Genomic DNA, 25,572 nt, shown 5'->3' with positions numbered 1-25,572 from the left:
GGTGACATGTGATTGAATTATCAGGTCGTACAAAATCGGTCGAGCGAGCATTGTCCAGGTCGTACAATAACTACACCCCATTATTGGTTCCCTGCTAGTTCGGTACGGGGTGATAATGCACGACATGATAATTCGTTCACATAGACACGGATTATCAGGCCGTGCATTATTTAGCGTGCATTAGCAAGACGTACATTAACTACACCCCTGTCAATAATAATAATTGGTATTTTGTTTTTTTTTGGAGCGGTAAAAAACGTGAAAAATCGTTTTGTAATTTGTTTATTGTCTGATTTGCGTTTTGTATATATTCTTCAGCCGCCACATTAATAGCATTTATTTACCGGGCAATCCTTGTTGCTTGCTCATCAATTCAAATTGAAAATGTATTGGTCCACGTGAAGTAAGAGTACATCATATTCTCCTGTTTATAGGTAATCATAACCTTTTTAACTCGTCCGGTTCCGGTTCGCTTCGCTGAACGCCCATCGTATATAATAAAGCCACCTTTGAGATTGGTGATAATTTTTGCGAATATTAGCGATATGCATTTGTATTACGTCGAGATTTCGTTTTAATTTGTTTCGCATACTTTTGTTTACCATTCAGACCCAAACAAATATTCACTGTTTCATTCATGTGCTTCTAATGATATAGGTAAAACTTGAATTTGGTAAATGAGGCCTTTGTTGCTTGTGAGTTGGTGAAATCCGTTTTTTGTTTTAAAGAAGGGAGTGTTGTGGGAATATGGTTTTTGTGAGTGTTGCATACTGGCCGATTTGTCTATGACTAGTTTCTGTATCCTTTCTGGACTCTGTCATGGCTTTCTTCCTGAATAAACCAAGTGAACTGAAAAGGACTTTTCTTTCCAATTTGTTGCAGGTGTCTCTAATAATGTTTTTAGCACTTTCTTGAAAGGAATAGGTGAATTTGGATTCTTTTTTATCCAATTTAAAACTTCTGAACGTGGCATCGAGTGACTCTTGTCTGAATAAATAAGGGCTGGATCAATAAAGTCCGGTATTTGAAAACATTTTGGTAATGGTAGTTTATTCCAGTTCTCTCCGAAGTCTTTTATTTGTTTTGGTGTGGGCCAGGTCTCTTTATCTATGAGTTCTTTAAATGGATGTTTATCTGGGATCTCTTTCTTATTTAGGTACTGACCATTTCTTTGTCTTCTTGAACTGTTCATCTAATACCAGATATGCCAAATCGCTTCATAACTTGTCAGCATATTCTGTATCTATGTCTTTTTTCATGTTGACTTGTTCATTCAATTTACGGAGCCCTTCAACATAATTCACAAAAGGATGACCCCAATGCTTGAATGATCCAAAACAAGTTAATACCACCTCAATGGATGAGAATCCTGATATGTATCTGAACAATTCTGTAATCTTTGGGTACTTTTACTTATAATTCATGTACCAACCCTTCTACATGATCCCGAAAATTTGGGAAGTCAGGCATCAAGAGGCGAAATTGATGAGCAAGATCAGACATCTTTAAGAGCGTGCAAACGAAAAATTGCCCATTCAGCGATTTTGAGGTTTTTCAAATGCCTTATTAATGTCTAAATGCTTACGTTTTTTAAGGAAAAACTAATGTAACATATAGATAAACTCTTACTCTGATGTATAGCGGTGATTTCCATTTATTTCCGTCAGCGATTTTTTTTTGCCAAATTATTTTGTTAGTGAGGTTTTACAAAAATACGCGTCAGAGCTGTCTTTCATGTGAAATATTTCCATTATAACCCACCACAAACAGTGTAACTTTAGTATTTTATAATAGGAAAATAGTCTTTAAGACATAGGGTCATCATATGTATCAAAATATTAGTTATTATTATTCAAATACCATTCTTCAAAAGGTCTAAATCGGTCTACTTAATCATTTTTTATCTCATTTGTGTGATGTATTTTGCCAATAAAACAATTTTATTATAAATCTACAGGAAATGTTTAGTCTGTAATATTTTTTTCAGCGCATAATAATAGCTCATTTAATTTTGACAATTTTCTAAACTTGGGTCCTAAATCGATTATATAACCGCGCGCGTTAATAGTTACGACTCAGAAAGCGCCGGCTCTCGCAAGGAACGGACGTATCGCTCTGCGCTCTCCGCAAGGTTAACAACCTTTACTGCAAACACCCGATAGTTATAGCGTGTCCGCAACTGCTTGATACTTGATAAGTAATTTACATGTTAAATTAAGGTTTAAAATTTTTCGCAATTTTCACTCAACTAATACGGGTAGATGCATTTACATTTCACAAGCATTTATTTAACTTGCCATATTAGTATGTATGTTAGTATGTAGTGTGTAAGTATTAACTAAATTTGACCCCACTTCCCGATTTTTGATTGAGATGACACTGCGTGCATGTGTGAATAAAATGACAATGTAATAATCTTATTATGACATGAAGCTGATCTGAGAGGAGCTGGAAGGTAACCACAAGAACTCTGTAATAAAACGACATAACCCCATCGAATTTGGACTCATTCGATTTGTCTTGACGAGTCCTAGGTGGTAACCAGGGACAAAAGTACAGTCAGCAAAAAAATATTGTATTAAAAAAAAAAATGTAACTTAAAGTCATTAAAGCTTTTATTTAACTTGCCCTGTTAGTATGTTTGTTAGTATGATAGTGAGTATGATATAAAAGTATTGTTGTACACTAAAAATCTTATATGGGCAATAAACGAAAATCATTTGGGATGAAAAAACACAGTACTGTTAACACAGTATGAGCTGCTTAGAAAAGGTTATTCATCATTATTAATTACCATTACTGTAAATCCAAGATAGAATATAGTTCCATAAATATATTTTTTGTTAAATTCACCCCAATCGGAATTAAGGTTACTGTAAAATTACTGTTTTTGTTTTAAGATAGCATTTTTTATCAGGTACTATACTACCATTAAAAGGTTATTTACCAATACTAATTCCCATTACTGTACATTCAGGATCAATAATAAATACGTTTTTGTGTTTAACTTAATTCAATTCGGATTTATGATAACATTACTTTCTTGATTTTAAGATTGCATTTATTTCAGACGGAAATAGAACAGGCTGAAATGTCGAATATACTAATCATGAGATTTCTATAAGTCCCAATATGTAAAATGTATGATGCATTTTCAACTTAAAAAAAAATAGATTTGCCACAATTTTATTCAGTAATAATACTTTTGTCTAGTTTGCACAGTATTTCATTAGGTACGTACCAAGTGAAATCATATAAAATGAAGATTATTGTTTATTAAACATTCCAGGATACTACTCAGTTTTGATAGACTGTCTCGAACATGTACGATAGCTAATGAAATTCCTGTTACTAAAATGTCATTGGACTCCGTAGTCCATTAAATTAGACGCCTTACGCATTGTTAATAATCTACTCCCAGAGAAGTCGACTCCATCTTAAAACCCTCGCTTCGCTCGGGAGTTAACGCACGACACCCTCGCTGCGCTCGGGAGTTAAATCTGGAGTCCTTCGTTACGCTCAGGATTCAATACCGTACCCATGAGATAATAAAGTGCTTTATTCCTTTAATCTACTAATAGTATTTTATGCAATTGTTACATAAAGAGGGGTCTTGAAACCATAGTGTGGGTTAACGATAGCAGCGAAGTGAATATCGCTATAGCATCACACGAGTGTTTTAAGGCCTAATTATGTAAAATTCATACAATATTTAATACACACATTATCGCCGAAATATATATATATATATATATATCGGGGATTTCGGAATTTCTCGTTTAAAGGTATTAGATGAAAATAATTATGAGCAATGATGATGAAATATTCATTTATTTACTAAGTATTACTGCCCTCACACAGTAGGTATACCATCATATGCGTGAGAAACATTGAAACTAAATATTTGCGCGCACTGAAAAATTAAATTTTTATGCCAGCTTTTTTTACTGACTGTAATTTTTATATGTTGTTGCCATCTAGGCCAAAGTACTTGTCAAGACGAATCAAACGAGCCCAAAGTCGATGTGGTTATATAGATTTATTACAGAGTTCCTACGGCCACCTTCCAGCTCCATCATCAGATCAGGCTTCATAAATCATAATAATATACTGCATTGTCATTTGATTTACACACGTATGTAAAATTTTAACTTAATCTGAAACGCATATTTAGTCAAGTTTAGCTTCCAAAATTTTATCCATACCTACTAATAACTACATACTAACAGGCAAGATAAGTAAAAAGCTTGTGAGTAATAAAATAAATTAAGTTAAGGAATAAAAACATTTATATCGCAACAATTTTTTTCTTAATTTTACTACGACGGAAAATGTACAACGATCAAGATGTGTTTAATGTTTCGGCAACGCTCGCATCGTACGCACACAGCAAAACGTTGTAGTGTGCGGGCGAAACACGGGCCGCGGGAACGAGATCGCGCCATGACGAGTTGGGACAAAATGTTTGCGCGCTCTTAATGCACTAATTGGCTCTATTATTGTATCGCATTATATTATTTGTTTCCTGTATTAATATTATTTCATCTCCTATCCTGTATACTCTGCTTATCATCTCCAGTCTCTGACTTAAATTTCTGTCTTGCCTATTTGTCATTGATAGAGAGTTTGGAATTGTGCAGTTATAAGTGTCCTTGCACATTAATGTCAAGAAGAAAGCCATGACATAAGAGTCCAGACAGGATACAGAAACTAGTCATAGACAAATCGGCCAGTATGCAACAGTGAGGTTCTTGTGTTTTATTTAGGGTCACATTTTTATTCAATAATATCTGTAATCTATAAACGTTGTGAAGAAAATGTTAATTCTTTTGCTCATAAGATGCACTCAATTTTACTTTCCAATGAAGGGAATTATGAAATTTAGAATATCTCGTCTTTACAGGTTGTATCTCTATGCGTTGAAATAACTTGTAATATGCCATGTTGGTATTATCATGAGACAATTTCGGTGCTTGACTTCAAAAATCAGAAGCACTGAGATATGATGTGGGAATCGGGTAGTAACAGATAAGACGAGTTGTTTCCAATACACGCGTTTAATAACAGCTCTCATTTACTTAGTGCATGTTACATATATACCTTACGCTAAACATATAAGGGAGTGTGACGTAGTCTCACACTATACCTCCCCTGGCAATTTGAAAAAAAAAATTACTTAAGTACATTTTTTATTTTATTTTATTTAACACTGTAATTAAAAAATATAGTAATAAGGTCTATGATTATTATTGTTTTTAACAAAAGTACATTTTTGTCCTGTTCTTATGAATAATTTCCTCCTTTCCATTTTTCAAAATCTTAACATTAGGTTCTACATCTTCTAAAACAGTAAAAGGACCTAAGTAAACATCCGAAAATTTATTTCCGGTTTCATTTTTGACAAGAATCAAATCATCCTTTTTATAAATGATAGGATTTACATATCTATCGTACATAATTTTTCTTTTGTGCTTGCTATCCAGTAAATTATTCCTAGCGTCGACATGTGATTGTTGTAATCGGAACTTCAACTCAGCTGCATAGTTATCACTATTGTATAATGGTTCTACTGTATTACAAAGAAGGTTACTTGGTAATTGACATTTTTTCCCAAACACTAGTTCGAAAGGTGTATATTTTGTTTCCGTATGAACTGTAGTATTGTAAGAAAATACCCAAAATGGCACCCACGTACTCCAGTACCTCGGATTATTATCAGTTTGGATGCGTAAAAATGCGTTTAATGATTTATGGGTATTTTCTAACGAACCCACACTCTGATGGTGATAAGCAGAAGATGAAATTTGATTAATTTGCAATAATTTACAGACTTGTGTCATTATGGATGAGATGAATTCAGTTCCTTTATCACTTGCAATTTCTCTCGGCACGCCATATCGTAGTATAAAATTTTGAACGAAACATTTTGCTACTGATGCGCTTTCTTTTGACTCTAACGGATACGCTTCCACATATTTACTCAGCTCACATTGTACTGTTAAAATATATGTATTATTATAATAATCCTTAACTAAGGGCCCAACTATGTCTAAAAATATTTTATCTAATGCTGACTTCGCTGTAGTCGTTAATGCCATAGGCTCTTTTGTCGGTAAAGAGTGCTTTTGTTTTTGACATTTGTTGCACCTCTTTACGAACCTTCTTACGTCCTCTTCTATTTTTGGCCAAAAATAGTACCGCTTTATATTGTTGATCATGCGTCGTACGCCCGCATGCCCACTTGTGGGAAGTATATGAAAGTCATTGATGATTACTCTTTTGTCATCGTCATTGTCTACTTTAACAACTCCTCTTATGACACACAACCTTGGTCCTGGCCAGTTACGATTATTCTTTATCTCACTTTTTATCCACTCTATAAATATTATATTATCACTATTCTTTATTACATATATCTCATCAACCTTTATTTTTGCGCAAAATGTTCCTAAATCCCTCACGAAGACGTCTCGCGTCGAACATGCTCGAGATGTAGGATTAATTATAACTTTTAATTCATTTTCTACATAGATTAGACCATTCATACATCTGTGTCCGCTATTCTTAAATTTGTTGTACATTTCTTTCGAAAATATTAACTCCGTACAATTTTTGGTTTTTTAAGAACTTCCACAACTTTTGGCTGATCAGACCAATTGTTGGTGCAAGACTTATCGACCGAAGAATTGTTCGCCTGAGTGTTATACCTTTTATGCATGCTTCTAGTCATCACGCTTACGACGTGTGCATTCATTTCTTTCAAATCTTGCGATGTCAACACAATGCGAGATAATGCGTCGGCCGCCACATTATTCGCTCCTTTTACATACTCAACCTTGTAATCGTACTCTTCCAAAGATAATCGAAACTTTAGCAAACGACTCGACGGATTATTCATATTGAATAAATAAATTAAGGGTCTGTGATCAGTCATAATTTTAAATGTTTTTCCGAATAAATAAGGCCTAAAATATTTCACTGACCACACTATTGACAACAATTCTTTTTCAATGGTCGGGTAATTTAATTCTGCCTTATTCAGAGAACGGCTTGCATACGCTATCGGCATATCATTTTTGTTACATAGCATTGACCCTATGGCCAGGCCTGAAGCGTCAGTATGCAAAATAAATTCATTTTCTTGTGAAAAATCGGGATATTGTAGAATAGGGGGATTTGTTAATAATTTCTTAAGTTGTAAAAAGGATTTTTCACATTCGTTGGTCCATTGAAATATCGCGCTTTTCCGAGTTAACTTATTTAATGGTATTGTAATATGTGCAAATTGTGGTATGAATTTTCGGTAATAATTTGAAAATGCGACAAATCTTTTTACTTCATCACTGTTTGTAGGTCGGGGATAATTTTGTAAGATACTGGTTTTGGCTGGATCAGGCTGAACACCTTTCTCTGAGATAACGTGTCCTAAATATAAAAGCTCTTTTTTCAAAAATTGACATTTCCCTGGATTTAATTTTAAGTTAACTTTTCGTAATCTAGCAAAAATATCTAATAAATTTTTGTTATGACCTTCAAGATTACGACCAAAACAAACCAAATCATCTAAATAAACTAAACATTTTTCATTTGTCAATCCTGATAACGCAACAGTCATGGCTCTACTGAAAGTACTAGGGCTGATTTTTAAACCCATAGGCAATCTTTTCATTTGGTACTGTTTATCACTAGTGAAGGCTGTATATTGCCGACTCTCTGGGGTCAAGGACAACTGATAGTACCCTTGACTTAAATCTAAATGTGAATAATACATGGACCCTGATAATGAGTCTAAAATATCGGTTATGTTTGGAAGAGGGAACTTGTCATCCTTCAATCTTTCATTCAATTTTCTGTAATCTATAACTACTCTCCATTGCTTTTCACCAGTGCTATTTGACTTTTTTGGAACTAAAAGAAGAGGGGACGACCACTCGCTTTGAGTTTCCTCAATAATGTCGTCCTGCAACATTTTGGCGATCTGTTTTTTAATCTCCTCATTTTGAGATTTCGGAAGGCGGTACGGCTTGGTATATACTGGCACTGCGTCATTTTTTAGATGAATTGCCGTTTCATAAATATTACTGACTCCTAGCTTATCATTTGGCAAACAAAATATATCGGAAAATTTTGCACATAAACTTTTAATGGACATTTTCTCTTCGTCATTTAAATGATCTAAATTTAGCAATGAAAAGAGGTTTTTTACTCTTTCCGCATTCACACCTGGTTTCTCAAATGTACAAATTAAATAATCGTGTAAAGAACTAAGTTCCGGCGTAAAAAAGCTAAGTCGCACTTCCTCATCTCTGGTATTTAAAATTTTTATTGGTATTTTCCCATTTTCTGGCGTTACAATTACACTTGCTAAAAACACACCTTTACATAACTCTTTTGCTCGAACTAATAAGTCGTCTACTAATCCCGTCGAAATAAAGTGTATTGATTCAGTCCTAGGTGGTAGAGTTAAATAACTGTTACTACCTATACTTCCCAACTGCAAAGGTAGCACGACCGAGTCATGCGCCGTATTTAAAGTAAACGTATTTTTCTCGTAATTCAAATTACATTTAAATTTACACATAAAATCTTGTCCTATAATGCCGTCTGCTCTACAAGGCATATTTTTAAACACGTAAAATTTATGTAAAAAACTATGTTGGCCAATTTCTAATTTTAAGTAAACGGATCCTTCCGAAAAAATACTGCCACCAATACCTTTTATTTCTATCACTTCGGGCTTATAATTTATATGTAAGTGCGCCAACGTCTCATGTTTCACGGCACATATAGATGCACCCGTGTCAATAAGCCAATCTAACGACACGTTGCTAACGCTTAATTTGGTTGTACTGATATTGTTACAATAACAAATGCAGTCATGCAAGAAAAAACTGATCAGTCGATCGTCCGTCTAATATGGAATTGTCTGATATGGCATTGGAATTCGAATTGGAATCGATGTTTACTTGTGCCATATTAATATTAGGTTGACGTCCGTTGTACTTTGTACTTCTGAAATAGCGAGAATTATGGCCTACGTTCCTACCACGTGATGTATAACCATAACTAGTGTTTTGCCTTGGGTTTGCCTGAATTGACCCACGATAGTTTGGGTTGTTGTTTCTGGGGCTATTAAGTCCCTGACCGCGCCTATTGTTCCACTGCATACCACGACCTCTAAAATTGTTATGGCCCCGGTAGGATCCTCCATGACGATGGAAATTTAAAACCGATAAATTTGGATCTTGATTCGATAGCTCCTCGTCTATAGCGCCACGTATGGCGTCTTTTAGCGAATTATAATTTCTCGCTGCCACAATTGTGCTCAATCTGGAATTTCGCAATCCATCCGAGAATCGCTTAATAGCAAGCTTTTCATTAATTGGTTTCAATATCTCGAATTTTGTGGATTCTCCGTTGGATTGTGAAATTGTCAGCTCTGAAAATAAGGTCTCAATTTGATTACCGAATTCCTCAATGGACTTGTTGTCTTGTCGAGCTCTCAGTAGCTGGGCTTGCAGCGCAGTGTCGGATTTTTGGCTGAGCAAATGTTTTCGCATATCTGAAATCAAACTTGTTACCGTCGAATAACTGGTAGATAACCTGACCTTAGCATTTTCAGAAAGCCTCGTCTTCAAAATGAAATTAATTAGTGTCGTTTTGGCAGAGTCTTTTAGCATTGTATCGTACATTTCGATACTAGAAATTAATTGTTTGGTAACATTCTCGTCACCGGTCATAGTTGGTAGAAGAGATACGGCCGTTTTCAAATCGAACTCCATTTTTTCTACCTCAAAGGAACTGGATTCATCAACATCAAAAGTAACTAACTTATTTATATTCTTATATATGTCTTGTATGTCTTCTGTCATGGACAAAATTTCAGCTGCGTCTGCCCTTTTAATAAAACCTTTCTCTATTTTGTCATGAATTGTATTTATTTGCGACTGAAAATTATTATATATCAGTGCAGCATTCTCTAACCTACTGCATACCGATTGACCTCTAGCTTTGCGTCTAGTAGGACCTACTTTCACAAGATATTCCCTTATTGCTGAAAGTTCCGTATATGTTTTATTTAAAATATTTTCCATTAAAATATGTTTATATAGTAGTAATAGTTATACATGTTCTAGTAACCATTTACTATTCTAGTAAAATAACACTCTATATTTAAAGTTCTTACCAAAGTCCGGGTAGGTAAATACCGGTTTACTTACAAAATATCCCTTCGCATTTCCGCACACTCACAAACATTTATACGACACTTTACGCGCACGCGATTTATTGTTCACACCACTGCTTCTGTTTTACGCAGAGACGCACGATTACGTAGACGCTCCAAGACGCCGCTGTTGATCTCCTGCTGAATCCACCTTTGGTGACATTTGCGATACATGCGATACACCATCGCCAGTCCAAAAATACACAAGATGATCAGCACCACTGTCAGAATAATGTTATTGTTGGAGATATGGTTACCAATGTCCTTCAGGTCTGCATTATTGGTACCGCCAGCCGCATTCTGCGCCACAATAACTTCTTCCTTCGCCTGGGATGAGCCCATCGTTGCTTTAGTTGAGGTTTCGAATAACTCTGCACAGCGCGAACAGCACGACCACCGCCAGTAACACGCCAAAAGCTAATAGCGAGTAATATCCCACTTTTACGCAAAAGTCCTCCAATTCCTGCATTTCTCGAGAATTATCTCGCACGCACATTTTAACATTTAATTTTTAATTGTGCATTTTCTATTAAAACCCAATTCTGCGCAACCACTGGCAAGGATCGCCATATGATGTGGGAATCGGGTAGTAACAGATAAGACGAGTTGTTTCCAATACACGCGTTTAATAACAGCTCTCATTTACTTAGTGCATGTTACATATATACCTTACGCTAAACATATAAGGGAGTGTGACGTAGTCTCACACTATAACTTTTGAACGCCGTAGTCGGCAACACACGACAAAAAAATGCCTGATAATCGGGCCATAAGCGCCACGCAATACCGACGTGACGCATATGCCACGATTTTCAACTGTCGTATGTTGCCGACTGTGGCGTTCAAAAGGTAAAAAAAACAACAAAATAAATTATCTGCTTTTGTCGCAGAATGATATTACTTTATTAAAATCATTGAGTTCCATGACCCCCAGGATCCGACCCTTGCCTGTACTGTTCTAGAAACGGCATTACGTCTTCATCGACGACCGGAAGGCCAAATGGTTAGAAAACCTGACTACGAAGCTTGAGGTCCCAGGTTCGATTCCCGGTCGGGACAGATATTTGTATGAATAATACGAATGTTTGTTCTCGGGTTTTGGACGTTTAATATGTATTTAAATATGTAGTCAGGTGACAAGCAAAAAGATTAGTGGAATATTAACCTTACGATGCTATGCATAAGTTTGATTATCCCTCTTGACTTTAAGTGGTAATTAGTGACTTTTGCTTGTCATTCGACGATGTATTTATTTATCTTTATCGCATAGTCACATTTGGTGTACTAAAGCCTCGTTAAAATATTAGATTAAAAAAAATATGTTTATCCGTTGGCTACTATATCCATAGTTGTTGACACCCTCTGGTGGTGTCAAGCGACACCAACGCTCCTGCGCACACATTCAAGACGACAACCGCACGAGGGCGCTGCAATCGCGATGGTGTCAATGTTACTTTGCCTTTCACTTTTACGTGACTTGCGAAAAATTTTTTGATAGCGAGACAAGACCGCAAACCTTTTTGTTTTAAATTTGTACAAATCCTTGTAAAGCAAAATAAATATTTTTTGCTGAAGAAATTAAGAATCCTTCATTGAAGTTGCCCCTGCCGAACCACCCAAGAGATTGCTTAGTTTGGGACTAGGCCGATTGGTGTCAAGTGTCCCATGATATTTATTATTAATAATCTGTCCCGGACTCACCCTCACCACGTGGTAGACCGGCTGCTGCGGTCCGGCGTAGCGCAGCAGCGCCGGCAGAGGCATCGGTAGCACGAGCGGCGGCTCGCGCGGCATCACCGCTGTCGTCAGATCCACTACCGGAATCGGACGAGCTGGAGGAGCGGACACCGTAACCGTTCGAATCGTCGACGCTGCTGTACTCACTGTGGATACATCAGACGTTACATGTTATATGATCATTTAGAATCACATTCGGAAACAGCTGATAGGTACCTATAGGTAATGCCACGAGAGTTGAACTGAATGATTACGTTGATTACACACACAGCTACATGAAGAACTGATGACTGAAATTAAAGTGTGAATGTCAAAATCCCGCTGCGGCGCCGCTGTCATTACATGGCATATTATTGTGTGCGCGACCTCAACTAATGGCACTACCTATAGTAAAAGACAGAAAATTATATGCAAAAACAATAACAAAACAAGATCAGATGCGGGTAGTTTGAAAAATTCGCGCGGCTAAGGTGTGCGGAGCAACGAAATTCGCAGCCAGATTGTACCGTCGCGTGTGATGTGTCGTCGTGTGTGATGATCGTACCGTGTCACAGAGATACGGAGACAGTGTAATACGATGCGGTTCTGGGATACAAGTCAAGTAGAAACAAAGTGTAACCGTAGAACCGCGCACCGCAGCACTATGCACGTATCGAAGTTAACTAGTAATTGTTTGCACACCACTCGTTGACTCACTAGTCATATTCGTCGAAGCCATCGTAGCCATCTGGGTCGGGATAGTCGTAGTCGTCGTAGCCGCCGTAGTCATCGAAGCCGTATTCGTGGTAGTCGTCCTCCGCCCCCGACCCCTCCGAGTGGTCTGTCTCGCTGCGGTCGTCGGTGTCATCATCTGTACTACTTCCGCTGCAAACAATCATCACTGCTTCAAAACAAAAAAAATCTTTTAACCTAAGGCCTTACTGTCTTCTTAGATCCTAATTGGGAACTATTTTCACGTTTCAAAAACAAGGAACACTTTAGTGAAATGCAAATGAAATTCGTAATGGAAATGTGGTTAAAAGGACTCCGCCAATCTTCGAACAAATGTGAAAACCTGAAACTGCCGGTAGTTCACCACGAACGTCTGTAAGCTACCTGTAGGCTAGACGTAAGTGTGTGTTTCAGGGATGTAATGGATGTGGTTTTATCGGAACCGAAACCGAACCAGATGTTTTTAATTTAGACGGAATCGGAACCGAAAACGGAACCGGAACCAGAATCGGAGCCTGAGTGATAGGTGGACGAGATGTTAAGGGTAGGTCTACTAAACCTGAGGGTTTATTGCGTAACGTTTCTGAAACTCGCGATCACAACCAAATTATAGTTTTCGCATACAAAAACTGTCATTTGATTGTGATCGCGAGTGTCAGAAACATTACATAATTAGCCCTCTGTATGTTTTTGATGTATGCCGCTCATGTCCAGTCGCCGCGCTAAGCATTGACATCCGATATACATAACTTCCGTTTAAAAAGTAACGGATCCGAAACAGAAACGGATGCTTAATATCAAACGGAAGTTCCGACTTAACGGAAACTGAATCGGAACTCCGTAACATCCATGGTGTGTTTAATTTCGCTTTTAAAGCGATGGGCATGTGTTAAACACATACACTTGCATCTTTTCAGAATTTTCAGTCCAATATCTTGTGAACACCGAAATGTGTGACCTAATTCGATGGCCGATGTGCTACACCAATTAATTGTTACTCTACAGAGCCCTACGTTATAGCAAACTGTTGTAGGGGTGTAATGAATGCAAGCATACCGACTGGTCCCCGCAGTGGCTTGTAACTGCTCCGCCTCGAGCTCTGCAAACAATACAGCTTCATAAAGGCTCTATAACGGATTTTATCGGATCTAAAGGACGCGCAAGTTATTATAATTTTCTGAATAATCACCAGATTAAGAGGGGTAAGAAGGATAGTCATATTTGTAACGTAAACGAAATTGTCTTAGACATTTACAACATATATAAAAAAAGGAAATTTTTAAGACCCGATATAAAAATCACTACTTAATATGGTACTTATAATAAACGGTATTTTTTGCTATTAAGCAGAATTAAGACCTTATAATCCATTAGCACCCGAAAGAAAATTATATATATTTACGTTAATAATGATTAGTTATAACTAATTAAATAAAAGGGTTAATATACCATAATTATAATGTAAACGTAAGAATTTCACGTGCCTACTGTTGTTTTTGAAGCTGCATTGTTCACAGATAATTTTACAAATGATTACGCCAAAAGTTATGTATGTCAGAGCTGAGATTTTCAAAGAGTTTATCGTGCATTTGATGGCTACACGACAAGAATTAAGCGTTGTCATAGCTATAATAACTTATCGACGGTGAAGTACCAAGACCTCCTAACTGATAAATCTCGAACATGCAACATAGCTTTAGCTCGAGGGTGCTAAGGTCATCAATCGCATGTCAAAGGTCTTTCAGTAAGGAAGTATTGGTACTTCGCCGTGGTTATAAGTCTTAACTTATGCCTATAAGTACCTATTCAAAAAAATTAAACGTAATCTAAATGAATAGAATTTGCTAGAAAAAAGTTTGTATGTTTAAAAACATCGGTGGTAAAAGTTGATGAATAGAATAGATTCAGGATTTCTAATGGCTTGTTGGTCACAGTCATGTGAATCTCCCTATAAAATGGGCGCATAAGGGTTATAGTAAAAACAGCGAAGAACCCAAAAGTAAAACACTACTTAGACACCGGTTTATTTACAAACTAGTACACACAAACCTTTTCAAAGGAAAATCCTTGTTTGTAAATTAATGCGAAGTCACTATGGCGTTTACTGTGAAAACATGAATGAGGGTTTTCACAGAGGCGAAATATCGCTAGATGGCGTTAGAATCGTGAGGTCCGTTTGACGTTTGCTTGCGATTGGACTCATTTAGTTATTTAACCAATCACGAGCAAACGTCAAACGGAGCCCACAATACTAACGCCATCTAGCGATATTTCGCCTCTGTGAAAACCCTCATTAAAGTCCTTGACCGTACGGTGCGTTTAGTCAGTAGTTAACAGAAAAAAATCTGGCGTTTTCTTAGGTTCAAGAAAGCCCCAGGCCATTTGGCATCAAATCAGCTGAAAAATCTAAAAAGGTTTAGGTGAAGCTAGACTGACGAACAGACCAAAGTTTGCCGAATTAGTAGTTTGACAGTTAACAACGCTACCAGACACAATATTATACACTTCCCACATAAGTTGTCATTGTTGAAAGATCAATGTATAAATTTTTTGAACTGAGCTCATCCACTTGAGACTACAATACCATTGGTGTGGTTAACCACAAATTAAATTATAGTAAATGATCTATCTCCTTGAACAATAGACTATAAAATACACTAACAGAATCGGTCTGCGGTTACGAGGACAAAAGCAGATAATAGCATTGTACTTATATGTACAAGTATACACTGCCACTGTGAATGCAAGTAAGCGGATGAACTCAGTTCAAAAAATATAAAACTTTAACTACAGTACTAAGTGTACATCAATAAAGATTGGAAAATAGACAAATGTGAAGTTTCAAATTTACAGGCAAAATAGTTGCCATTCAAGCATTTGGTTTCAACAGTTACATACATACTCAGTGGCGCGTGGATAAATGCAATACTTTTTATGCTTTTTTTCTGAATATGTTTGCAGTTATTTAGGTTATTCATATGTATATTTTGTGTAAAAAAGAAACCAATGGTATTATTGCTCGAAAATCATATTTTGTTAAGCCAACTTACGGGTATCCAGATTTTATAATATCTATAAAATTAGCATTGGTTCAATTATGGCAACATATGCGCATATTGATCAGTCAAAATCCTTCAGCTTAATTTGGACTAGACTTCAAAATGATGTGGATTTGCCAACTAAATTACTATTATATCTACATAAACCTACCTTCTCTAGCTTTCAGGATGTGTTCCCGCTTTTGTTTCGTTTCTTCTGACGTCTGAGACATCCTCTCGATCAAGGAGTCCAATACTATGCTCTTACATTCCGATGTTATTGAAGTTCTGTCAACAAATAGCGTTTTCATACACCGTTAGTTAGGTAATTCATCAGAGACACGACACGGTCTTTTTAAATCTTTGTGGCGGTAGCCCAAGCAGATTTGGGTAAAAAAACGGTATCCGTTCATTTCGCAACTAACGTTTCGCAACCTCTAAACCTGTAAATATTTCAGGATTTATTTCAGGGCCATCGTGTACAACCCTTTAGGTTAGGTTAGGTTAGTTTTATAAAAATCCTGAAATATTTACAGTTTCAGAAATATTAAACAGTTGCGAAATTAATCAGGTTGCAAAACGTTAGTTGTGTAACATTAGTTAACCAAAAAAACCACATCATAGGTTTATTGTCTAATCTATGCTTCATCGAAATCACTATATATACAAACAGTATAAGACGGGGATATCTTTATATCCCCATCTTAAGTAGTGACGATATAGTGAATGTGTGCATGTCACAAAATAAGTTTGCCGTTTATGTACTCCTAAGCATGATAAATCACCTGCAAATAGGGCATTCCCGTTTGTTTTTCTTCCACTTATCTATGCAGTACTTGCAGAATGTGTGCGAACAATTGAGGGTGGTGGCTTTGATGAAGAGTTCGGAGCAAATGCTGCAGGTCAGTTCGCTCTCCATGAGTTCCTCGACATCAGCCACTGTCGCTTGTTTCGAGCAACCTTCTCCAGCGGAGTCAGTGTGGCTAATGCTTTCAAGAAGCGTGTTCTTCTCACTTTCAACAGATTGCAACTGCCCCCGCACCTAGAAAAAAAGGTTGGTCGGTATAACCGCAAATATACGATCAGTAGGGCTGCTACGAAATTCGAAAATCGAAGTTCGTATCGTACCGTCCCTCTCACTCTCGTATTAAACAATATTAGCGTCAGCGGGATGGTACGATGCGAACTTCGATTTTCAAATTTCGTAGTAGCCCTACTGCTATGGTGTCCGAGGATCAAGGTAGCGTATGAAATAAATATAAATCTGATGGCGTAGACAAGATGCTTCTAGCGCCAAAGTTACACGTTCAACTCTAGTCCTCTATTACTGTATGTACTAGCCTGAATTCCCACCGTAAATTGATCGAAATATTACTTGAGTAAAAGGTTTACACATGGAGTAATTTAATGCCGCCTTTAATTGGCCCAACCATAGACCTTTCCCAGTTATAATTGATATATTATTTTCTTTAAATTGCATTCATTTGATTTGAATGTAAATGACGAGTCATAGAAAACCGGCCAAGCGCGAGTCGGACTCGCGCACGAAGGGTTCCGTACTATCCGCACCATTATCTATACCTACAACATTAGATATTAGACAAAAATGGCAAAAAATCACGTTTGTTGTATGGGAGCCCCCCTTAAATATTTATTTTATTCTGTTATTAGTATTTGTTGTTATAGCGGCAACAGAAATACATCATCTGTGAAAATTTCAACTGTATACGGTTCACGAGATACAGCCTGATGATGGACAGACGGACAGTAAAGTCTTAGTAATAAGGTCCCGTATTTATCCTTTGGGTACAGAACCCTAAAAAGATAGATCTAAGAACTGTAAAGAAAAGATTGCCTCCTCTCAGACGGCCGCAAGTAACCCGTTATTTATTGTCCTTATTATTTTTTTCGTAAAATTTTCAACAGAATTTAGCAGTTTTGTAAAACTTGTAATATTATTCGGACAGGGTAGGTAACACATGAACTTTTTTGCTTTAATCGAGTTGTACAGTTGGTGCCCTAACAAAAGTATCCACTCCTTTGCTATGGAACCAAACATACTACATCCATTTGAAATGAATGTACTCAAGAACCAATGAGCCTGTATATATATTGAATGAGACAGCTGACATCGTCAAGCATCATTATGGCATCTTAATGGGCGTGTGGGATGCTTACCTTTTCCAGCTGTGCCTGCAATGAGCTGATGACTTCGCTGGACTGGTCGGCCTGTTGCTGGATGCGGTCGGCCGCCAGTGCCGCTAGTTCAGTCTCGCGTTTCTCTACGTGTGCCTGTAACATGCGATCAATACTATAGTCCCCTGATGCCGTATTGTCTAAAGCCGAGTTTATACTTGCAAGAGAAATCGTGAAAGTTGCATTACATTGCGAGGCCGTAAAGCCAACGAGTTTGTAGTGGTCAATCGAGCGCCACAATGTAATGCAACTTGCACGATTTTTCTTGCAAGTCAAAACTCGGCTTTACGCGCTGACGTTCGCGATCGCATTCATCATCTCTTTCATACCCCCGCCTACTACCGTGTGACAGAAAGAAGTGGTGAAAACGATTGTGATTCCAAGTGTGTGAAGACAATATAGGGCCTCTGAATCTATTGTACTTTGTAGAGTAAGAATAACTGCCAAATATACTACATAGAGTAAAAATTATTGAATGACTAAATACTTTAAATACCTAATATAATTTTCAATATTACAACACTGGGGACAGTCATAGCTTGAACTCTGAGGGCACAATATAAGTTAAGTCAAAATGATAACTTAAAATCCCCCCACTCTAGACTAAGCACTTGTTTTATGCGTTGCTAATGGTGCCTTCTACTTCTATCTTCTTTCTGGAAAACCTTTTTCCACTAACATTTTCTTTCTTTTATTCTCACATCATAACAATTAGCATCCAATGCGGGGACTCATTACAATTTTATAGAATCATAATACTCTTACTGCTTAGTGTTTCAGTTGATGCAATACAGACTATTGAGACTCCTCGATGAATTATTGTATTACCAGGCGAGGCGCACTCCGCGATATAGGTGCGATTCTGTAAGTATCAAAACACCCCACGCCGGCGTGGGTTAACTCACTAGGGCTATGAGCACCGCCCGGCATGCACGCTCGCAGTTTCGCTCGAACTAGTCGCTTCGTGTAACTGTGCGAGGAGGATTTTCTATCATGAAATAGCGTGGTTTTGATTTTTAGGATGGGGAGTAGGTATATATTTAAATTGAACAGTTTGCGCGCTGAAACAGTACATGTATAGCCACACTAAACAGTATGGAAACTACATAATGTTATCTGAACATGAATTTTATTTTTTTTGGAAATTCATGAAAATTTAAACACTAAAATAATAATAATAATTGCAACACTAAAATTCTTACTATTTTCTATTCTGTACATAACATTACACTAACTAACCCAATTCTGTTCGAAACCATATGAAGTGCGAGTGCGACAAAGGAACAGATAGGTAATTCGCGATTTACCAAATGCCCAATGCGGGTGTACAAAACCTTTGAGGCAGCCGACGACGCATTCGGCACGCGACCTTGTAAAATTATCCATTTTGTGACCGTCGGAGATCGTAGGCGCGTCAATTTAAAAATGCTAGAAAACTAAGTATTTGTCCGAATTTACTCTTAAGTTATTATGTGAGTATTATTTTTTTATTGATTTACAACCCTATCCTAAACCAAAACGTTGGTGCTGAGTAATAATGGTGCTTCGCGCACAGCACTAGAGGTTAATGTTGCTTGGTGGTGCGCGGTGATTTTGCTAATAAAAATTACGTAGGTATATAAAATGGCGGCTTTCGTCAACATCAAAAGAGAGAACCTTCTGTACTTGTACTATTACTTATTCTGTGGTATTACTTACTTTCAAGTTTTGTATTGAAGTTTCTGCATTAGTGTGAGCCAGAGCAAGTTGCTTTTCAATTTCTCCTCTTTCTTCTATCTGTAACATTATAAAATAATATTTACTAAATTGAAAATACAAACTGAAATATAGATGCACAGAAAAACCAGAAAAATAAGACCATCACTGGGAATCGGACCCGAAAAAGTTTCTCGATGAGGGCTACGGCATAGATGTCGCTAGCGTCACTGCTTAAGTGGCTAAATAAGAAACAAACAAGCTGAGATATGAGGTGCATAGGGGAAATTCGTGTCGGTACCGTTGTTCATCAGTGGTGTAGCGGTATAGCACGCAGTACGGAATACCGAGGACCTGGGTTCGATTCCCAGTGTCTTATTTTTCTGGTTTTTCTGTGCATCTATATTTCAGTTTGTATTTTCAATTTAGGTTTTACGGGATGACCGTAAAAGTAAAAATTTGGAATTGAAATAAAAAATACAAAAAGATTCCAAAAAACCAATCTTAATATTTACTAAGTTTAGATAAAAGTTTGGGAAAACAAATATGTATACCACATAACAAACTGCTTACAAGTTGATGTATCTTAACCCTTTCTTCATAATTGACTTTTTTCAGATGTTCTTTTTGTTCATTCAACAGTTGCTCTGCTTCTCGCTTTTCATTTTCATGTATCTCAATCTGCTTTGCTAGGTTATTTTTAATGTTCTTCAATTCTTCTTCTAGTTCCATTTCTCTCCTTTTCTTTTCTGCCTCCAACTCTTTTAATTCCTGTTGAACATGATCAGGATTTTTAACAGTTTTATCAAAATACAAATCATGAAATGTAGAAATGAAAATTTGAATAAATCATGAATAAATTTTTGCAGTAAAAATGAGGACTGTGACAACAAAACGCACTGCACTTACAGTGCTTTTTGTTCAATTTTTTTTTTAAATATTGCACACATTCATCAAACTAACGCATTTATAATATTAATATGATAAAATTATGTATTATTAAAATAAACAAAGTAAAACATGAGACATGTTATGCCCAGTGATCACTGTCTCATAAACTCATGCTCATGATCATGACACAAAGAAGTGTCCGATCGAATCCAAACTTAATTTTATTAAAATATGATAAGCAAGTTAAAATACCTTTTCTTTAGCAAGTCTGAGTTGCTCAGTTTCTCTCCGCAAACTCTCCTCCAATTCCTTCTTCTCTTTTAGCCGCACTTCTTCTTGTTCCCGGATCTTGCCTTCCAGACGTTCCATAATCTCCTGCTTGGAGGAACTCTCCCTGTTAAGTTCGGAGAGAAATTCTTCTCTTTCTTTTAACAGTTTATCTTTTAAGGAGTTATTTTCTTGTATTAGTTCCGTTTCATTTTGATTGTGTTTTGCTATTTGCTCCTAGAAAATATTAAGATTTATTTTAGAACTATTATTGGTCTAGCATAGGGTACAACATAATTGATTTTAATTAGATAATTGATTTGAGGACTGTAGCTACAACAGTTCAGCCATAAGAGCTCTGTAAAAGAAGGACAGGCAGAAGGATACACCAAAGAACAACAGGGTTCAATCTGGACCTTATGAACAACCAAAAGGTCCACATTGAACCCTGTTGTGTTAAGGAAAAAGGAGACGAGTAAAAAAAAAAAAATTCAAACAGATTTTTGCACTCTTCAAAACATTTTTAGGTATGTGTCAGTTAGGTTTGTGGTTATTGACTCATTTCCTCATAGCCATGACAGTCAATAAATAATTTATTGATTCATTTCCTTTTTCCTTATCACAACAGGATTATAACATAATAAATTTGGCCATTTTTTGTTTTAACATGATTAAGAAGAAAAGAGTGAATGTTCTGTATTCCAACTTACCATTAGAGAGGCTATCTTTCCTTCCATCTCCACCTTGACAGCCGCCAGCTGTGCATCTCTCTCTTCAATAAGCAGCGCCTTCTGCTGCTCCACCTCATTCTTCTTCCCTTTTAACTTCTCTATCTGCGCAGCATACTCAAAGTGCAACTGTTGCTCTTTCCTACTTAGATCTAATTGAAGTTGCTCCTTTAATATCTTCGAAGTAGTTTGCATGTGTTTCGCATTCTGAATTTTATCCTCAATGTGTTGTATTTCATAGCTCTGTGACTCTTCAAACTTTTTTCTCATATTGTTGATTATATCTTCATTTTCATCAGTTAATTTCCGACGTTTACATGGTATATAGGTTTCTGAGTTTTCCAGAATAAATTTGTAAACAAATTCATTTGTGGATTCCAGCTTGATCATGTCCTGATGACATAGCTTGTGACGTTGGCCCTTACCAAGTTTTTTTCCATTTACTTCTATGCCAAAAGAACTGCAATCTTCTAATATCCAGTCATCCTTTACCTTCTTAAGTATACAATGGTCTCTCGACAGGAACAAACAAGGAATGACAGCGGAGTTATGGAGCCCCCGGCCAATAGTGAACTGAAATTCAGAAAGTAAAGATTTCGTCCAATTACTTATCCTTGTCCTATTACTGTGTATTATCTACTATTCCAGTTATCGATTTTTCGCTTGTTACCGACTTTTAACATTATCCTGTAAAATTTGACCTCTTTGATAAGCCATTTGCATCTCTTTATTACAAAAAAACATGTAACATTTCATGTTGCTTGAGTTTTCATAAGTATTATTTTATTAGGTTTCCGTATTAACCAAAATGGTTAATCGTAAAAGAAAAACGATTAACAAATGGATAAAGTCCTTCTCTTAATTTTAAGTTATTCTCTTACTTCTCTTGGTTTAAATGGTGACATTGTAGAGAAAATAATGTAAATTTTTGTTACTACAGACAAGATGAAGAAAATATGATTAGTACCTACCACAGATATAGATTTTGATTCTGTTATTTTGAATGAAGGTTAATCTATCGTCAGTTACACTGTTTAACATTTCTGTTTCGGTTTTAATTTTAAATTGTAACAAATACACAGGTCTAATTTTTTTGGTTGCCTATAGTGTCCCACTGCAGGACAAAGGCCTCCCCCATTACAGGTCCAATTTCATTACCTAAAACATATTGAGCTAACTGACAATTAAACATAGACAGTCAATAAAACACAATGGTCAATCCCACGTGACATCTGATTTTTGCTATGAAAAAATTCTGCTCCTTGCTCATTATAATAGATCATACGATAATAAATAATAATAATAATAATAAATATCATGGGACACTTGACACCAATTGACCTGCTATACCCTACCAGGGTTCATGTTAACTTTATAAGAGCTTATGTTACATGTATGCACTATATAAATAAATAAATAAATAAATAGTCCCAAACTAAGCAAAACTTGTACTGTGGATACTAGGCAATGGATAAACATACTTATATAGATAAATACATACTTAAATACATATTGAACATCCAAGACCCGAGAACAAACATTCGATGAAATTAAAATTGGTGAAGTTTGCAAAATAATGATTAAACCCCAATAAATTACCTACCCAAATAAAATCAGAAACAAGATAAAAAAATTATACGACTACTAAAGAAATGTTACTACAGTATAAATGAATATTTAGAAGAATAAAGAAAAATAGTTATCCTGTTATTATTATTGTAATTAAAGATGATCTCATTGCACTAGGTATTACTTGTCCTGTTATCTATTCATTCTGTGATACCACAAGTTCTAAGTTTATGTTATTTCTAGATAAATGTAGTTTATTTAGATACCTTACATAAAGTTAATTTATAAGTGTTCCTTAAACCTCTTCCTAAAAATTACATGAGGTTAAAATAGCATAATATGTTATGTATAAGTTAATTAATGTAATTAATTTTAAAATTGCCACGCCCCAACAGGGCATCATTTTTTATATTTTTTTGTAAAAGTTGTTGCAATAGATAAATACTGAATACTAAACTTATATGTACTTTAAACGTTTAAGAGGTTTTTCTTAGATTTAGAGTACCAGTTTTTTTCATAGAAAATAAATCTACACAAAACGGAACATAGTTGTGATCTGATAATCTAAACGGTTACTTACATTTTCTGAATTAATGACGATTTTTTGGAATTGATCAAAGTCTTGTTTCAAACGTTTCGAAGAAATGAGAACTGGCACGTGCTCTTCCATTTTACATGTATAATCACACTGTATATGTGTAGATAAAAAGAGACGATTAATTAGGCTGTTATTTAATAATAACAAACTACCAAAATCCAGTAGACATTAAAAAACGTTCATTTGAAAGAGGAATAATGGGTAGTGTCAGTTTCTCAGTTTCAGTCAGTTTGTTTTCTATGATATTATTATCCAAATTAAAAATCATTCAAGGTGCTTGCTTAGTAAAAACATACTCTAACTTCATATATTTTGCACTGAATTTGTTAGATTACGTGTAATGTAATTATGTCTGTAATATTGTCTATGGTCCAAGAGAGGATTATTAAAAAAAATATATATATTGTCAATGGACGACCGACAAGGAACTGCACAAGACGTGTTTAATTTCTCTCCCATTTAATATTAAATAATAAAAATATAATCCTCCCCGCGCCCCAACACATGGTGTCAGAAGTGGGTGTCCTGGATTTTTAAGAAATAAGTCCGGCCGGATCGAGCGGCTCGTGAACGCCGTCACACTCACTCGCTCCACTTTTGCGCTCGGCTCGGATCGGATCTTTCGGACTAACGTTTAGCGTCTATACCACAAACACAGAGATACAGAGAACTAAATAACGTTGTCTATACTTTGCCGTGATACTTTGACGAAAAAAAAGGGCGGGAACGTCAAATTACATAGGCGCTTTTTTTCAAACTATTTTGAAAATTTCAGTTTTTAGCCCTTTTTCGGCCTTTGTTTTGTACTGTTTTGTACTTTTTCATTGGTTTTGACTATCAAAAATTACATTCCATAAGTGAGTTTTACACTAATGGATGAAGATGCCGGGGTGAGGTCTTCAGCTCCACCCCATAAAAAATGCAACTAAAAGAAGATTAATCTCACCAGAATGTGTTGAAAGAAGCAAAATTAAAATGACTTTCATCAAAAACAAGCGCGGTCTCTTCAAAGACCACCATGCTCTCTACGAAGACCTATCCAAAAAAGAATACCCGGTACTCATAAATTCAAGCTACTCACAGCCGATGGACTTGCTAAAGATCAACAAAGCATTAAAACATGTTCAAGGGGTTCAATATGTAAAAGCTGCCGGGAACTATTTTACCAAAGTATACTTTGGCTGTGCAAAAGATGCCAATGCCTTTCTACAAAATAAAGACCCCATGGAGTCAAACAATTGGACATCTAAAATACCCTATGACAGTATTGAAAGTCAAGGAATTATTCGAGCTCCTGTGGAATTGAGTGAGGAATCTCTTCTAGTAAATTTAAAAGCTTCATGCACAATACTCGGAGTCAAAAGATTTTTCAAAAAACAACAAGATGGATTTGACAAACCACTGCAAACTGTTCTGGTTACATTTTTGGCTTCTGCTCATCCAGATCATGTCACATATGAACATATTTGGATGCCTGTTTCGGAATATATAAGGCCAGTGCTACAATGCTTCAAGTGCTACAAATTTGGACATGGAAGTGGTGCCTGCAAAGCCACCCAAATATGCTCTACTTGTTCCGGGAATCACTTTTAGAAGGAGTGTAGCACTCCAAACAACTGAAAATTTTACTTACTTAAAATTTCTAGTAAAGGTACTCCTCAAGGTTGCGTTTTATCTCCTCTTATATTCATACTTAGTTTAGTATGCTTCATAAAGAAAATTCCAAGTTCTGTTAAACATTTATTTTTTGCTGATGATCTTGTTCTGTATGTAAATTGTAATGTTGTTGAAAGTGGTGAATCGGTTATGAATAGTTGTTTGCGTAATATTTACGATTTACTAACAAATCACTTAAAGCTTGAGGTTAATGTCTCCAAAAGTTCTGCAATCCTATTTCACAAAATGGATTGCATTACC

At 36.2% G+C, this 25,572-nt stretch overlaps 2 protein-coding genes and 1 pseudogene across 2 annotated transcripts in view; 1 reads left to right on the top strand and 2 right to left on the bottom strand.

Annotated features, from left to right (window-relative positions):
* LOC141431722 (uncharacterized) overlaps window positions 1-10,010 on the bottom strand; it is a 13,558-nt gene extending 3,548 nt beyond the window's left edge. Inside the window, exon 1 of the mRNA XM_074092899.1 lies at window positions 9,170-10,010. Within this exon, the coding sequence (XP_073949000.1) occupies window positions 9,170-9,872 (703 nt within the window). The 5' untranslated portion in view covers window positions 9,873-10,010. The remainder of the gene's footprint in view (window positions 1-9,169) is intronic.
* Window positions 10,011-10,291: 281 nt separating this feature from the next.
* On the bottom strand, window positions 10,292-23,874 carry LOC141431721 (uncharacterized). The gene is made up of 12 exons (XM_074092898.1): window positions 23,638-23,874; window positions 21,471-22,061; window positions 20,746-20,997; window positions 20,176-20,373; window positions 19,606-19,683; window positions 17,890-18,003; window positions 16,497-16,753; window positions 15,884-15,999; window positions 13,730-13,772; window positions 12,659-12,826; window positions 11,927-12,108; window positions 10,292-10,596 (listed from the first exon to the last, which is right to left on the bottom strand). Exons 1-12 carry the CDS (start codon window positions 23,725-23,727, stop codon window positions 10,292-10,294), a joined length of 2,394 nt encoding a protein of 797 aa, XP_073948999.1. The 5' UTR covers window positions 23,728-23,874.
* On the top strand, window positions 23,853-25,275 carry LOC141431720 (uncharacterized; annotated as a pseudogene).
* The last annotated feature ends 297 nt before the right edge of the window (window positions 25,276-25,572 follow it).

Source organism: Choristoneura fumiferana, chromosome 10 (assembly GCF_025370935.1).
Source record: "Choristoneura fumiferana chromosome 10, NRCan_CFum_1, whole genome shotgun sequence".
In the NCBI taxonomy this organism is placed as follows: Eukaryota; Metazoa; Arthropoda; class Insecta; order Lepidoptera; family Tortricidae; genus Choristoneura; species Choristoneura fumiferana.
Note: the sequence above shows the minus strand (reverse complement) of the source record. Positions and strands in the feature narration are given on the sequence as shown.